General features: G+C 36.4%; 1 protein-coding gene across 2 annotated transcripts; it reads left to right on the top strand.

The window, feature by feature from the left end:
* The first annotated feature begins 593 nt into the window (after window positions 1–593).
* Window positions 594–12786, top strand: STX2 (syntaxin 2). 2 transcript variants are annotated; one of them, XM_009320952.1, is made up of 10 exons: window positions 594–661; window positions 1128–1227; window positions 2709–2783; window positions 3148–3221; window positions 3425–3533; window positions 5290–5363; window positions 5475–5612; window positions 7020–7130; window positions 9096–9223; window positions 10674–10747. In XM_009320952.1, the coding sequence occupies exons 1-9, from the start codon at window positions 641–643 to the stop codon at window positions 9177–9179; spliced, it is 786 nt and encodes a 261-aa protein (XP_009319227.1). In that variant the 5' UTR covers window positions 594–640; the 3' UTR covers window positions 9180–9223; window positions 10674–10747. The 2 variants fall into 2 exon arrangements, with proteins under 2 accessions (XP_009319227.1, XP_009319226.1); XM_009320951.1 differs by lacking the exon at window positions 9096–9223 and having other exon boundaries at window positions 10674–12786.
* The last annotated feature ends 1506 nt before the right edge of the window (window positions 12787–14292 follow it).

Genomic DNA, 14292 nt, shown 5'->3' with positions numbered 1-14292 from the left:
TGTATAGTTCAGCGTAGCATAATTATGTCTAAACTGTTGTGGAATGGCAGCCTTGAAAACACCCAAGGGCAAAGCTAGCAGACGTTGATAGCTTGTTGTTCTAACCTTCGTTAGACGTTTGGCTTGTGACGTAATAAGTCAGTCATCAGCACCCCTCTTAGTATTTCTTCGAGAGGGTTTGATTTACTGTCTCAATAAACCGAGTATTCTTTTCAGTTCATGTGGGACTCACTGGGGAAGTATCTTTATGCTGTGAGAGAACACTTACATGCCAAATTGTATTTTCATAATTTTTATGACAGGTAATGAAAACTGTGGCATCACTTACAGACTGGTTCTGTCCTGAAATTGTTTATGGAGAAAGTACATGCCTTAGCATTCACAACTTCATGGTAGTCAGGTGACTTTCTTTGACCTCTCTGCTTATTTGTTTTTAGATTACAGTCCTCGGAAGAGGAAAACTTACTTCTTTGACTTTGCAGACTGTTGACAAAAGCATGTGTGCAGTAGCAATGTGGAAGAAGTCGTCGTCATTTCAGAACAGTATCCTGAGTTTTACTTCATAGATTTGTTTTGTTGTCTTTTATAGTGTAAAGGAAATGAAGATGGGGAGACAGTTATTGTTGAAAAAGACCATTTTATGGATGATTTTTTCCAACAGGTAAAGTTACAGTTTTCACCATGTATTAAAGCCTTACAGTTTTCTTTCCGTGCCTTTTAATTTCTGTAATTAGGTTTACAATTCATCTACACACACACCCCCCAATAAGGTTTGTAATGGTATGCCAAATCAGATGTTGGTAATGCTTTTGCTTGTTTATTTCAGGGTATTTTCTGTCTTTACTGCATAGAAGTGTTTTTGACTCCCCGTCAACAAGGAATTTGCTTATAGAATTTTAAGATCTTTTTTATTAAGAATAGTATCGCTTAAGTTTTTGGCCATATAGAACGTATTTGCTATTAAGAATACCATTTTTTCTTACAAAAAAAAAAGTGCAAGCTGTTTAAATGTCAGCATTTCTGCTGGGATTTCTGTCAGATAGTTACAAATGTTGCAGTGAAATACTTTGATTTTTATTGCCCTGAATTACTATAATGTTTTCATTGCCATATTTCTCTTCCTCTAGGTTGAGGAACTTAGAAATAATATAGCAAAAATAGCACAAAATGTGGAAGAAGTGAAGAAGCAGCACAGCATTATCCTGTCAGCACCAAATCCTGAAGGAAGTGAGTATCGCTTTTTTTTAGATTTCAGATATGTGTGGCTAGGTATTCTGAAATAAATATTTTTGTTTGTTTTAGCTACCTATAGGAATAGAATTTCAGGTGTTCAGAATGCAAAATGTAACACCATTTATTTATTTAAATATTCCCATATTTAATATTGAATTTATATTTTCATTTGCTTATTTTTACCTTTTCTAAGTCTCATTTGAATAAGTACATTTTCAGAATATTTGTTGCATCATCCAAACCTTTGCTAGACCAAAACTCGTTTAATACAGTATCTTGAAATTGATTGTGTCTTCAGAAACTTAGAGGCTGCTTGCATTTCTTTTAATTTGTGAAAATGTTGAAGTTGTCAGCTGAAGCTCACACAGTAGACCCATCATCTTCTCTTTATTCTTCAGTAAGGGCAAGGTCCCATCTAACACTACAGCCAGCTGCTTCAGTGGTAGTAAGAGTTCCATGCTGGAGCCCTATTTTTAGAGACTGTAACCCCAAAGCTGAAAGGGAAGATGTGCTTTCTGAACAGAGAACTCGAAAGTTTAGGGAACTTGCCCAGAAACACGGAACCTTCTCTGTTCTCAACACTTCTTAATTCAAGGCATGCCGGGGTTTGTGGGCACCGTTTAAAGAAAATGGAAGAAAAGATGCTGAGAGATTTTTGTGCAGTGTTGCAACACTAGCTTTACACTTATCTTTTTGTTGATGAAAACCGAACTTTGGATATTAGTTTTTCTTTTCCCCCTGTTTTCTTTGTTTATGGATGGGCATATGTTTGTATTCTTAAATGATTTTGCAGGCTGCTTTTTGTCTTAATCATATACAGTCAATGAATCTCAGGTTTAATAAGGGTTCATCTGAATGTTTAAAATCTGTGGTCTCAGATCACTTATCAGCTTGTGTTTGTGCTAAAAATTGTGCTCATTAATGCATCAGAACTGTGTAGGAACATGACATTGCTTGTAAGTAATGTTTGCTCTTGTGAATCTAGTGTCTTCAGTAAACCCAATAACAGAGATCTAGCGAAGTTCTTCATGAATACTCTGTATAGTATTCTTCAAAAAATATAGGTAGTGCATGGTACAGTTATGTTAATAAGGGCAAAAGCAGTGAGTCCGTAATAAACAACAGAACTAAAAAAATGTGAGATAAATCTGTATTTTCACTTGGTAGACTTCAGTGAACTTTCATTTTAACCAGCAAAGGAATATTACCCTGGAAGTGTTACGTTAACAAAAAACGTGGAATATTTTATCACCTGGTTTAGTCGGTAATAACATTTGCCAAGTGTAAGGGCCTGTCATAAGAAGCAGGAATCTGATAGTATGCTGTTACAAAAATCATATTTAAAGTACTTAGGAGCATAATAAGTGCATGGTTGTACTGAATACAAGCAAGGTAGAGTTGTAGATGGTTGCTGGCTTAGTATTATCAATCATCAACAGTTCTAAAAAAAAAAAAATTTTTTTTTTTTTTTTAAGGAACAAAGGAAGAACTTGAAGAATTAAATGAGGAAATAAAGAAGATTGCTAATAAAATCCGAGCCAGGTTAAAGGGTAAGTTGTGAGGAGAAATAAAACTACTGTCTCTTGTAATGATTCAGGATGGTAGCAGTGTTACAAACTTAATGCATTGCAGCTGAACTTCTAAACTTTAAAAGCTGTATTATGTATGCATAAATTGTATGCAATTCCTACTGAAGTAGTTACTGTGTTTTAAGATCTGTATCAATTATTGAAATTATTTTTTTTATATATCTCTCTCTCGGCCAATCCTCCTCCCCCTGAAATGTTAAACATATCTGTGGGGAGCTTGTACATGAAAAAAAGTAATAATTACTAGTATTTACAAAGTAACTGAGCTACACTATTAAATAGTTATACTGAACGTTGACTCATAATGTTCTTGTATTGTTCTTAGCTATTGAACAAAGTTTTGATCAGGGTGAAAATGCTAATCGGACATCAGCGGACCTCAGGATAAGAAAAACACAGGTATGATTACTTAATAAGTTTAAAGAAAATAAAAGGATTCTAGTAAATTGGAGAATGAGTTTCACTTTTCTGAAATAGTTTCAGAACTTCATGTTCTGTTTTGTTGGAATGTAAATAACACTCAGTTGTTGTGCAGTAGTATTTGCTGTATCAAAAAAAAAATAAACGTTTTTGTTCCACATTTTTAAATCCTCAAAAAACAGCACTCTGTATTAGCTCACAAGTTTGTGGAGGTCATGACGGAATACAACGAGACCCAAACTCTTTTTCGAGAACGCAGCAAAGGTCGGATACAGAGACAATTAGAGATAAGTAAGTGGCCTGAATACACTTTCTTAAAAAAGATGAATTGTGTTGTTAGTACCTCCCTTGTTTCTTACTGCTTAAAGATGGTACAAAGCATCATATGTCTCGGACATCTTCTTGAAGCATGTGAGGGAAAAGAAACAATTCTAACATACGGCATAAACTCTTTGATGCTACTTTTCAGAACAGCTGTAAAGAAAATAGAGAAAACTCACTAAATCATTTCTTTTTTGTTGAAAATTATTAAAGAAGATATCTTTTTCCTTTGTTTTACTTATTTCCAATGTTGCAACTTTAAACGAAACATTGAGAAAAGCTGTGTTCTGAAGACAGTAAGTGTTATTAAAAACCATTCTAAAATTAACATGCTAAACAGGAACATCTTTTTTTATGCTATTCTATTTTTGTCAATAAGAACATTTGCTAAATTCAGCTGACATAAAATCAGTGCTGCCGTTACATGTACTCTAATCATTTCTTGACTGACTCACATTTGACTTATTTCATCATTGATTATTACAAGGAGTATTCAGAAAGGTACCTGACTCTTCTCTGAACTACAGCATCTACCTCAGAAGGTGTCGGAAAAAATCCGTAACGTCTTGTACCTAAAATTAGCCTTTTGGAATATCTCCTGTAGAAGTAAATACATATATTGCTGAAACAGGAAATGCAAACAAAAAAGTTGGCAAATTATAAGACGACTTCGCTTTTCATGTGCTTCTCAAATTTGTCATTAGCCGCTCATGCTAATGGCTCAATTCAGCATTTCGGTAAAGTTTATCGGGCAAGTTAAATTCTTCTTTACCTATACATTTGAGAGGAGGGACCCTAATACCTGAGGACACGGTTCTTTTAAGTTAATGTTGTTATGACCCAATTAGAGCCTTCAGCTTTTCCTCAGCGCTAAAAATTTTAAAGCATAAAGCAGGTTTTGCGGCTTTCTTGGGTATTAACATCAGAAAGTAATATTCAAACTAACTTTCATCTGATAGGACAGAATTATATAAGTTATTACAGATATTGAACTTATTTTACATGGGAAGAACAGGGATTTGATATGTAATTTTTAAAACTGTACAATACAAATCACTTGAATGTGATGTGTAACTTGTAACACTTGCATTTGTCATGCCAGTGTGATCAATAGGATTCAGTTTGGTTAAACATGCAATAATAAACTACAATTGTTAGATGTATTATGAAAAGTAGAAGTGAAGGTATGCTATGGGCAATCATCTTCTCTGTGTGGACTATGAATGTAATCCTGTGTTGGGAAAATTAAATTTACATAAAGATTTTACTGCCCACACAGTGGTGGGGAGCAAGTAAATTAGGTGCCAATGTGACGTGATTGAATAGGTAAATATTGAATGTTATGTAAATACCCTGTATCTCAAGTTCTTCCTTCTGAAGAACACTCCACTTAACGAGGTTCATATGTACATTGTAAATGTTTCTGATCAAACTCTTCAATTTGACCAAAAAAACCCCAAAACAAACAACAAAAAAACCCCCATCAACCAGGAATTCATCATTGTAGCTTTGAATCTACATTTGTTTTCTGACTATTACTTGATATTTTCTGGTCTTTTCATATGCAAAATGGCATTTGGTAATGGCTAAACACTACATTGTTTTATCCTGACAAATGCTCAATACAAGAATTTTCTTTGAATTGTCATCCTTCTGGTATGGTAAAATTTTTATGTTCAATAACAAGTAAGTGATGTTATGTGAAGTACTGTTGTTTTTATTCTAGCTGGAAAGACCACCACTGATGAGGAACTGGAAGAAATGTTAGAGAGTGGTAATCCTTCAATTTTCACTTCCGATGTATGTATTTCTGGTCCAGTTACGTCTCTCTTCTACTCTGCTGCTTCTGCTATTTAGAAGTGTGTCAGCACATACTTATTTATGTCTGTATCTTTTCTTGTTCTCCCAAAGATTATATCAGACTCTCAAATAACTAGGCAAGCTCTGAATGAAATTGAGTCACGTCACAAGGATATTATGAAACTGGAATCTAGCATACGGGAACTACATGAAATGTTTATGGACATGGCAATGTTTGTTGAGACTCAGGTAAATGAACCAATTCAAACACATTTACGTAAGTGGGATTTTTTTCCCCAGTCTTCCTCTTTGAAATATGCAGAAACAATTGCTTATATTCAGATAATACAGACTTAAAGTGTTTTTTGACTGATAAAATAGATGAAAGTTAATCACTAAAGGTTTTCTGTTTTTAAACAAACGTATAATCTAGATGTACTCGTAGTATATGCTATGAATAACTAAGCATAGACTTTCTTTTCAGTTGGTATACTTAATATTTTCTTCAGCATGCTTATATTGCAATATGCTTGAACATTTTGTGCATGTTTAAGAACGAACAACTCTCCTGGAATGTTGGCTAATGTCTTGGTAATTTAGGATTCTCACAGACATGGTAAAGGGCTACTGTGGTAGAATAAAATGTGCGTTAGCAAGGATGTATGCAACTTGCACTTAATACAAAGGTATGATTACTGTTATAACTAACATGAATGTAAAGGGATTGACAAGTCATTCAAGTCATCTCTTACATTCATAAGCTTTGTCTTGACATGTACGTAAATTTGTTCTATTTGTAGTCTTTACATACCAATTATCTAACAAAAATATTTTTAACTTCTGTTCTTAAAATTCTTTGACTTATGCAGGGAGTGAAAAGAATAATGTTCAGGAGAGAAACTTTCCTGAAAAGGACTATTATTTTTTTTAATTGGGTTTTGTTCTAGAAGTCTTGTGTTGCTTTGATATTAAATATATAGCCAAGGCAAATTGGTAGCAGTTTTCTTTTGAATTAGAAATGAACAAAAGTTACTTGTGCATCATTCTTTAATGCTTTGCTGTTTACTGCTGCTGATTATTTCTTCTGATGGACAGAAACACAGGTAATAGACTGTAATTTTTCACCAATCCTCCATTTCATTACCGAATTTCATTCATCATAATTAATTTGAATTTGTTATGTACTGACATTCTAAACCCTCAGTTTTGAGGAACTTTTGAAGTTGCTATTATATGTGTGCGTTTTCTTAGATAACTGTTGAACCTTGTGTCAAAATAGTCAATGTCCTTTCCCACTTCCAGGCACGTCAGGGATTTCTGATCTCTTTAGTATGTCAGTTTTAGTTTTGGCTGTTAAAACATACCTCACATTGAAAGGCATGTTTTCAGGTGTTCAGTATTTTTTCCTGCAAAAGGGAGAAATATGTCTGCCCTGCCCATGAACGTGCCTTGTTTGGTTAGAACTTTGAGCCCTTGCTTCTCATTCCCTTTTTCCTTTACACATCAAAGCAGAAAAAATGTCAGCCACTAATATGCACATTATTCACTTGTTTAAAGTAATCGCTGATGTTCTATAGCCTTTCTTCTCTTAGGTTCATTAAACAAGGATCCATGGATTCCAATAATAAAATTTTTTCTTAAAAATTTCATTTTAAGGGCGAAATGATCAACAACATAGAAAAGAACGTGATGAATGCATCAGATTACGTGGAACATGCAAAAGAAGAGACAAAAAAGGCAGTTAAATATAAAAGTAAAGCACGAAGGGTATGCTGTCTTTCTGTAATTGTGCTAGTCAGTGTGTTAACTTAGCACAGTATGAAGCGACCTTCAATTTTAGTTGATTGTTGTTGTTGTTGTTGTATTCAGTCCTTCAAGGTAGAATTAATATATGCATTTTACTTTTTTGTAGTTGTGATACTTAAAATTAGATTAGAAAACGTTGTTATAAATTAGTATATGACAGAGGAAGATTTACCAAAGGATTCTACGAACAAACAAAAAAAACCCCTGTAATCCAGAAGAAATCACAACATTTCCCATGTGAATTAATTTGTTACAGTTAATATTAAAAATTGATATTACCAGTAGAGGACAGAAACTTCTTGTACTACAAAAACGGATAAGCAATTTGTGCACAGCTAAGGCTATGTTCACAATTTTCCACTTAAAAAAGCTGTCGTTACAGAGTATAAAAAGCCCAAAAGAAGAATTAATATGTTATGATATATATATGAATATATGTCACATGTTAACAGAAAAAATGAAATCAGTGGTTTTGCTGAAGCAGGCTTACACTTTCTAGAATTCCATCTGTTAATTATTCTTTTCACAGATAACAACTTTCTCACTCTTGTAAAAAGTACTAGATTAGGCAGATCTTCCCGCTGGCAAGGGTGTGGCGTTAAACCATGACACTCAGTTTGTGGAGGAATTGAGTTCAAAGTAACGTTCAGGCATTCTCCATTGGCATGGAAACTTGTGTTTTGTGTTTCAACACCTTTCTTCCCACCAGAAAGCCTGTCGTGGTTTAACCCCAGCCGGCAGCTAAGCCCCACCCAGCCGCTCGCTCACTCCCTCCCCCCCCCCCAGCGGGGGGGGGGTTGGATTTTGGCTGACTGTTGTGGTTTAACCCCAGCTGGCAATGAAGCCCCACGCAGCTGCTCGCTCACTCCCCCCCCCGCCCCCGGTGGGATGGGAAGAGAATCAGAGGGGTAAAAGTGACAAAACTCATGGGTTGAGATAAAGACAGTTTAATAGGTAAAGCAAAAGCCATGCACCAAGCAAAGCAAAACAAGGAATTCATTCACTCCTTCCCCTGGGCAGGCAGGTGTTCAGCCATCCCCAGGAAAGCAGGGCTCCATCACGCGTAACGGTGACTTGGGAAGACAAACGCCATCGCTCCGAACGTCCCCCCCTTCCTTCTTCTTCCCCCAGCTTTATATGCTGAACATGACGTCACGTGGTGTGGGATATCCCTTGGGTCAGTTGGGGTCAGCTGTCCCGGCCGTGTCCCCTCCCAACTTCTTGTGCCTCCCCAGCCTGCTCGCTGGTGGGGTGGGGTGAGAGGCAGAAAAGGCCTTGACTCTGTGTCAGCACTGCTCAGCAATAACTGAAACATCCCTGTGTTATCAACATTGTTTCCAGCACAAATCCAAAACACAGCCCCCCACTAGCTACTGGGAAGAAAATTAACTCTGTCCCAGCCAAAAGCAGCACAAAGCCAAAGAATGTATTCTGAAATTAAACTACTAAGTAATTTATTTTTATATTTTGTAACTGTATGATTGCAGAGTGAATGAAGTGTTCCTCTGACATAATTTGCCCTTTTGAGAGGCTGTGCAATTTTGTGAGGATGTTTATGGCGAGTTGGATTTGAGAGAATAATGTAGATAGATAGACAGATATCTACATATAAATAACATGCCTGTTACATTTAAAAACAATATTTAAATGTCAAAAGAGCCCACTTAATGTATTTGTAAATGGTAGTTTTCTCATCTTTGATAACTATATAGGTATTATTCACACTAGTTTACCTGTAAACACTGTTTAAAAATGTTTATTCTTATGTATGCAAGAGTATACAGATAAACTTACCTCAATTTGAGAATACTGCAGGCTTTAATAAAAACAAGTGTGGATCTAAAACCTGACTATTTTAAAAATTGAAAATAAATGTAAGTCGTAATGTGCTTAATATTAAAATAATAATACCTTGTTTTTTGACAGAAAATGTGGATAATTATCATTGTGTCATTGGTGTTGATTGCCATAATTGGTCTAATTATTGGTTTGTCTGTTGGTGTTCCATGATGCCTGGATAACCTCAGCATGCATGGCTTCCTGCCAGTGTGGCAGTAAGTAACTAATCAACTAATTTTGCTCTTGTTTTGCTCTGGTAACTTGTATTGTTCTACTAACCCTTAATATCTGTACGGTTAGTACTGGGGGGGTAGGCTTGGGATGCATCGGTGGATCTTCTCTATCTCTGCTTACTATAAAAGTGCTATGCATGTGCATGTTGAAAACTGACATCTAGTGGTAAGCTGCTAAATTTACAGAGTGCAGTCGCCATGTAAGACTTGTAAACACAGAAGGAAATGAGAGCAAAAAATCCAATTATTGTCTCGCAGTCCTTTGAAATTTCCTTTATACTGAAAGTTCACATCAGCAAACAATCTGCACTAACATATGGAACGCTAGTTACACTTGGAACTTTATCAAATGGGGTTTTCTATGGTTTTAAGTAGAGCTTTCATAAAAGTAGAAGTCTACAACCATGAAGGTGGCTATTATGCCTTGCAGAACATCCTAAAATTTCTTATTTCGAAGCTGTTTATTAATACTAGACTAAATGAAACAGTGGGAAATAACAATGTATTTGGAAAAGGAAGTCTGCAAAGATCCCAACTGGAATTTTAGGACGTAAATTTGAGAATTCTCTCAATCTTCAGACTTTTGCTGTACTAATCTACCATTTCTTGTCAAGGTAACACCTAGCCAGGCTAAGTAGAAAATGGCAGTTAACTCTTCTGAGTCCGGTAGAAACTCAGCTTTTTACATGTAGTATCTTCAAACTACGTAGGAAGTGCTATGAGCGGGATGTCATGTCAGACAGCTAATCAGGAATTCAGTTTTCTGTACTAACACTCTTTTAATATCACAGTTTTTAGTTTTGATGTTACAGTTTCTGCTCAGCTTTGGTTTATGGGCAGATAACAGGATTCACGGTATCACCGCTTATAGTCACAAATACCTGACCTAATGCCAAGTATGACTTGGGATGCATTTACATAGAACCCAACTCTCTTTTTTTTTTTTTCCCCCTTCCCCCTTGCAGCTCTTCTGAGCTATTACCTACACAATGTTTTTACTGATGTTTTATTGGATTCCACTAAGTGTGCAATTGTAAAGGTTTGAGCAGACTACAAATATTTATCCAAGGAGGGTGGCAGTAAGCAATGTTACTGTATTTAGACTTGACCTCAATAAGTAAATGTTCACTATTGCATCTGTTTCTATACGTAATGATATTTACAGAAGTTGGGTATGAGTAATAACAATTATTCTGTGAAACAAAATACAGCAGCGTTACACAGATAGCTCTATCTTGTAACTGTGGTTACATGTATGTTAGAAAAGAAAGACTAACAACAGGAAATCATAGCAGTAAGTATTCTTTAGAAAGAAAATCCAAACACTCGGATTAGGTATCAGCATTACTAATTTTCTGTGGCTATGCATGTATATAAACAGTTCTGTATCTGACACGGTATTTCAATCTCAACTTTTCTCTCTTTTTTGCAGAAATTGGTGTTCATAATTATATGTGTAACTGTATTGCTTCTGATACTTGGAATTATCCTAGCAACAACACTATCATAGCAAGCACATTCCAAGAGTTACGAACCTTCAGAAACTCCAAAATACATCTTCAGTAAAACCAAACCTTTTTTAACAAAAGATGCCTTACACTGTTCCATGATGATGACCTATCACTAATGGTTAAAAATGAAAACAAAATCGCTCTTAATGTTTACTCATAAATGAAGATCAGAATGTATTAGGATACGTATGGCTCTTCATCATAAACTATACATTTGTAAGACGGAAACTTGCTCTTAATTGTTTTGAACTAAAATAACTTAGGGCTTTTTTCATATCTCAGTGTTACAACAGTTTAAATAGGGAGTTGAGAGACTATTGAGTTTGACTGTTTGGCTTTTTTCCTATCGCTAATACAATTCTAATCATGAACTTTAGTACCTTACCAGTGCTGCTTTTGTTAGCGCTCTTGTGAACGTTTTTGTGAGGTGTAGCCTTGTCTCTGTGTGTTAATTATTTAGTCACTTTAACCTATCTCAGATTTATACCTAAAAATCTTTTCTCCAACAAGTGCTAAAATACTTTATCCTGAAAAGACTACTTATTTAACTGTCTGCCTATTGCGTTACACTTGAGAAGAGAAAAAAAAAAAGGCTTTTTTCCACTTTCCAGGGTTTTTATTTTTTTCTTTCAATGTGACTAAGGTTAATTGCTTTAAATATTTCTTTGCCTTTATAATAAAAAGTTAGTTGCAACATTTCTGGTAAAAGAATGCAGTAACGAAGCACACCAAATTTGAACTTGAGCAGATAATTTTACAAATAATCCTTGTGCAAAGGAAACTGATGGATCAGTTTAGCCTTATTGTTCATACGAATATGACAAAAATCACACTTTTTCCTCTATAAAGCCAAGTCAACGTTTCTTACTCAGATGCTTGCTAATGTGTGAATATAGCACATAGGGATAAACTCCCTCAGGAAAGTCTGAAACATAATACAAACTAAGACACTGATTTGTTACGAAATGTGTGTGTTCTAGAACATATATGAAGTGTTTTAGTGTATACATACCTATTGTAATGCTAGCTTGCAAGACTTGAAAGCTTGAAAGACTTCAAATGTAACCAAATAACTGCATTTAATGTTACAGGTTATTTTTGTATTTTGTGTGTAAAATATTTGTAACTTGAATTTTTGACTTCTGGTTGTTTAAGGATACCCATGTAGATATGTAGATATATTTACACTGTAAGACAATTAGAGGAAAGTATAACGTGTGCCTTTTTAAACAGTCTAAAACTACACTTGTCAGTGTTTCCAAATATAGAACTATGATGTTAACTGCAATAACTCGCTCCTAAAAGGTTAGAATCCTTAAACTTACGTTCTGTTGAAAGTGTCTGATCTCAGAGTGACTCAGTAAACTATAATTCAGTCTGACTTAATGAAATTCAGCAAAGTTTACAATTTGTGTTGTATGTATGAATATTCCTGCTTTGCTGCCCAAATACACTGTGAATGTGCTGGAGCTATTCAGATGTCAAACATGTTTAAAAAAGAAAAAAAATATTACTATTGGCCTTGTTGCAAGTCGGCCATAAAGAAGCCGCTTGAAAAGCTTCGGCTTCATTAGTGAACAAATTTCTTTACCTCTACGTCCAGAACACTCACCGATGTTTGTGAGGAAGTTTACATGCAAAGTAAGGAAAGATTGGTTGCCTTAGTGCTCGTTCTAGGTAAAATATATTTTTATTCTATAGTTTTCTAGATTTTTATCAGTAAATATTATTTATACAGATAAACAAATTAAATTGGGGGGAAAAAACCAGTTCTGCTGTTTAACAGCTGGTTACCTAAAATGAGCCCCAAAATCCTGTCATGTTGAATTTTTTTATTTATAATGCAATAATTTGCCCATCAAGACCAGAAATTTGAATAGGCCACTCCGTACTTTTTACTTGTTGTATAGCTGCCTCAATGAGTTTGTTTTAAAACAAAACAAAACTTGTTCTTCACATGAACCTCTTTGTTCTCTTAATATTGGAGGGGAGTAAATCTCTAACCTATGCACTAATAAATTTATCTAAGCAAGTATCCTGTGGCTGGTTTCATATCCATGATGATGTTGTGACCCTTGTGCATATTTCCAGTCCGTGTTGGAATAAGGCTGGTATGTTTTTGCAATGACGAATGTCAAGCAACCGACACCTAGGTCTTAAGTAAAGGTAGTGTATTTCCTGAAACTTTTTACCAAAGAAGGTGTAGAGATGATCAGAGTAGGTGTAGAGATAATTATGAAGACACTAATGGGGTTTATTAATTTAAACTATTCCCGTGGAATTTTGCTTTAATGTTAAACTTGAAAAATGTGGGAATTACTTATTTGAATAAAGCTATTCATGTATTCTCAAACTCCCCATAAAAGTGCATCTTTCACGGTGCAGAATTACAATAACTTCCTGTTACCTGCCTACCCCGGAACTGGAAGTTCTGGAATAGATTGAGGGTTCTGATGTACAGGTGGTAACTGGAGCCAGTCCCCCTGTGCTGATGTTCAAACTTCGTTCAGGTTGCCGCTCTGACGGGTTTTTGCGGGCGCGGCATTGAGCGGTGTTACCCGAGCGGCGATGCTGTGCCTGTCTTCTCCTGGTAACCTCGCTCCTTTCTGTGTCCTCCTGCCTCTCGCCTGCCTGCTCATCTCCAGCAGCTGTGGTGAAGAGGAGCAAGCAGCCTGCTCGGGGCCGACAGCCGGGGCGGCTGCCGGGGGTGGGAGGTGGGGGGGGAACAGCTGCCACCCCCACTGGGCAGCGCGGGGACTGGTGCTCGTCTCCTGGTGCCTCTTTTCCCTCATCTTCCTCCCCCCTGCATCACGAACTGAGGTACGTGAGCCTTTCAGGTGGTCGGCGCTCTGGCAAATGCGATACAAGTGTCAGCATGGTACTGTATAAGGGGAGAGGTTGGTTGTGCTGAGCTTGTGGGGGGGCGTTTTTTGGAGGAATTTGGAGGAAAGAATGCCCAAGGCTTCATTTGCTGTCATTCGAGTCAGCGCTATCTTCGTACAGAAATAAATTGTCATTATAACTTTTGTAACAGTCTAACACCAATGGGGATACGCATGCAGCGCTAATACCAGAGCACTTAGAAGTTGGGAATTGGCCAACTTAACGACTGACTGTAAGGTAATTGAGCAGTTACGCTTGGTTCGATATTTCTTTGTGGTATTGGGAAAATTGGATAGGAGTGGGAATGTTGAACTTGGCAATTAATAAGGCAAACTTGTCCATAAAGGCAAACCAAGAGAGTAAAATCGTAGCGTAGGGAAAAGGTTAAGTGGCTGTTCTTACAAAGGTCTGTACAACCAGGATGCTCAGGTTATTTCTAAGCGCGGGTGGCTCTGCTGCTGCTCACAGCGGTGCCATACCACCTGTGGGAAAAGCACCAAATCTGAACATGGGTGAATTCAATAGAATGAACTGAAGCTCTTTCAGAAGTTAATCGGTCTTTGTTCTGCTTCTTTGCTCGGCAGTGTAAAACACAGAACAGACATTTCTAGGCGGCGCAGGATTTGTTCAGCATAGCACTATGTGAGTTTTGATGAA

This window comes from Pygoscelis adeliae, unplaced genomic scaffold (genome assembly GCF_000699105.1).
Source record: "Pygoscelis adeliae isolate BGI_AS28 unplaced genomic scaffold, ASM69910v1 Scaffold353, whole genome shotgun sequence".
NCBI lineage: Eukaryota > Metazoa > Chordata > Aves > Sphenisciformes > Spheniscidae > Pygoscelis > Pygoscelis adeliae.
Note: the sequence above shows the minus strand (reverse complement) of the source record. Positions and strands in the feature narration are given on the sequence as shown.

What these genes read in the sequence shown, in the direction of transcription:
- STX2 (XM_009320952.1), top strand. Translation starts at nt 641, where the DNA reads ATGGATGATTTTTTCCAACAG. An exon ending in TCAGGATAAGAAAAACACAG is followed by an intron (nt 3,222 to 3,424) that starts GTATGATTACTT and finishes CTCAAAAAACAG; the next exon opens with CACTCTGTATTAGCTCACAA. An exon ending in CAATGTTTGTTGAGACTCAG is followed by an intron (nt 5,613 to 7,019) that starts GTAAATGAACCA and finishes TTTCATTTTAAG; the next exon opens with GGCGAAATGATCAACAACAT.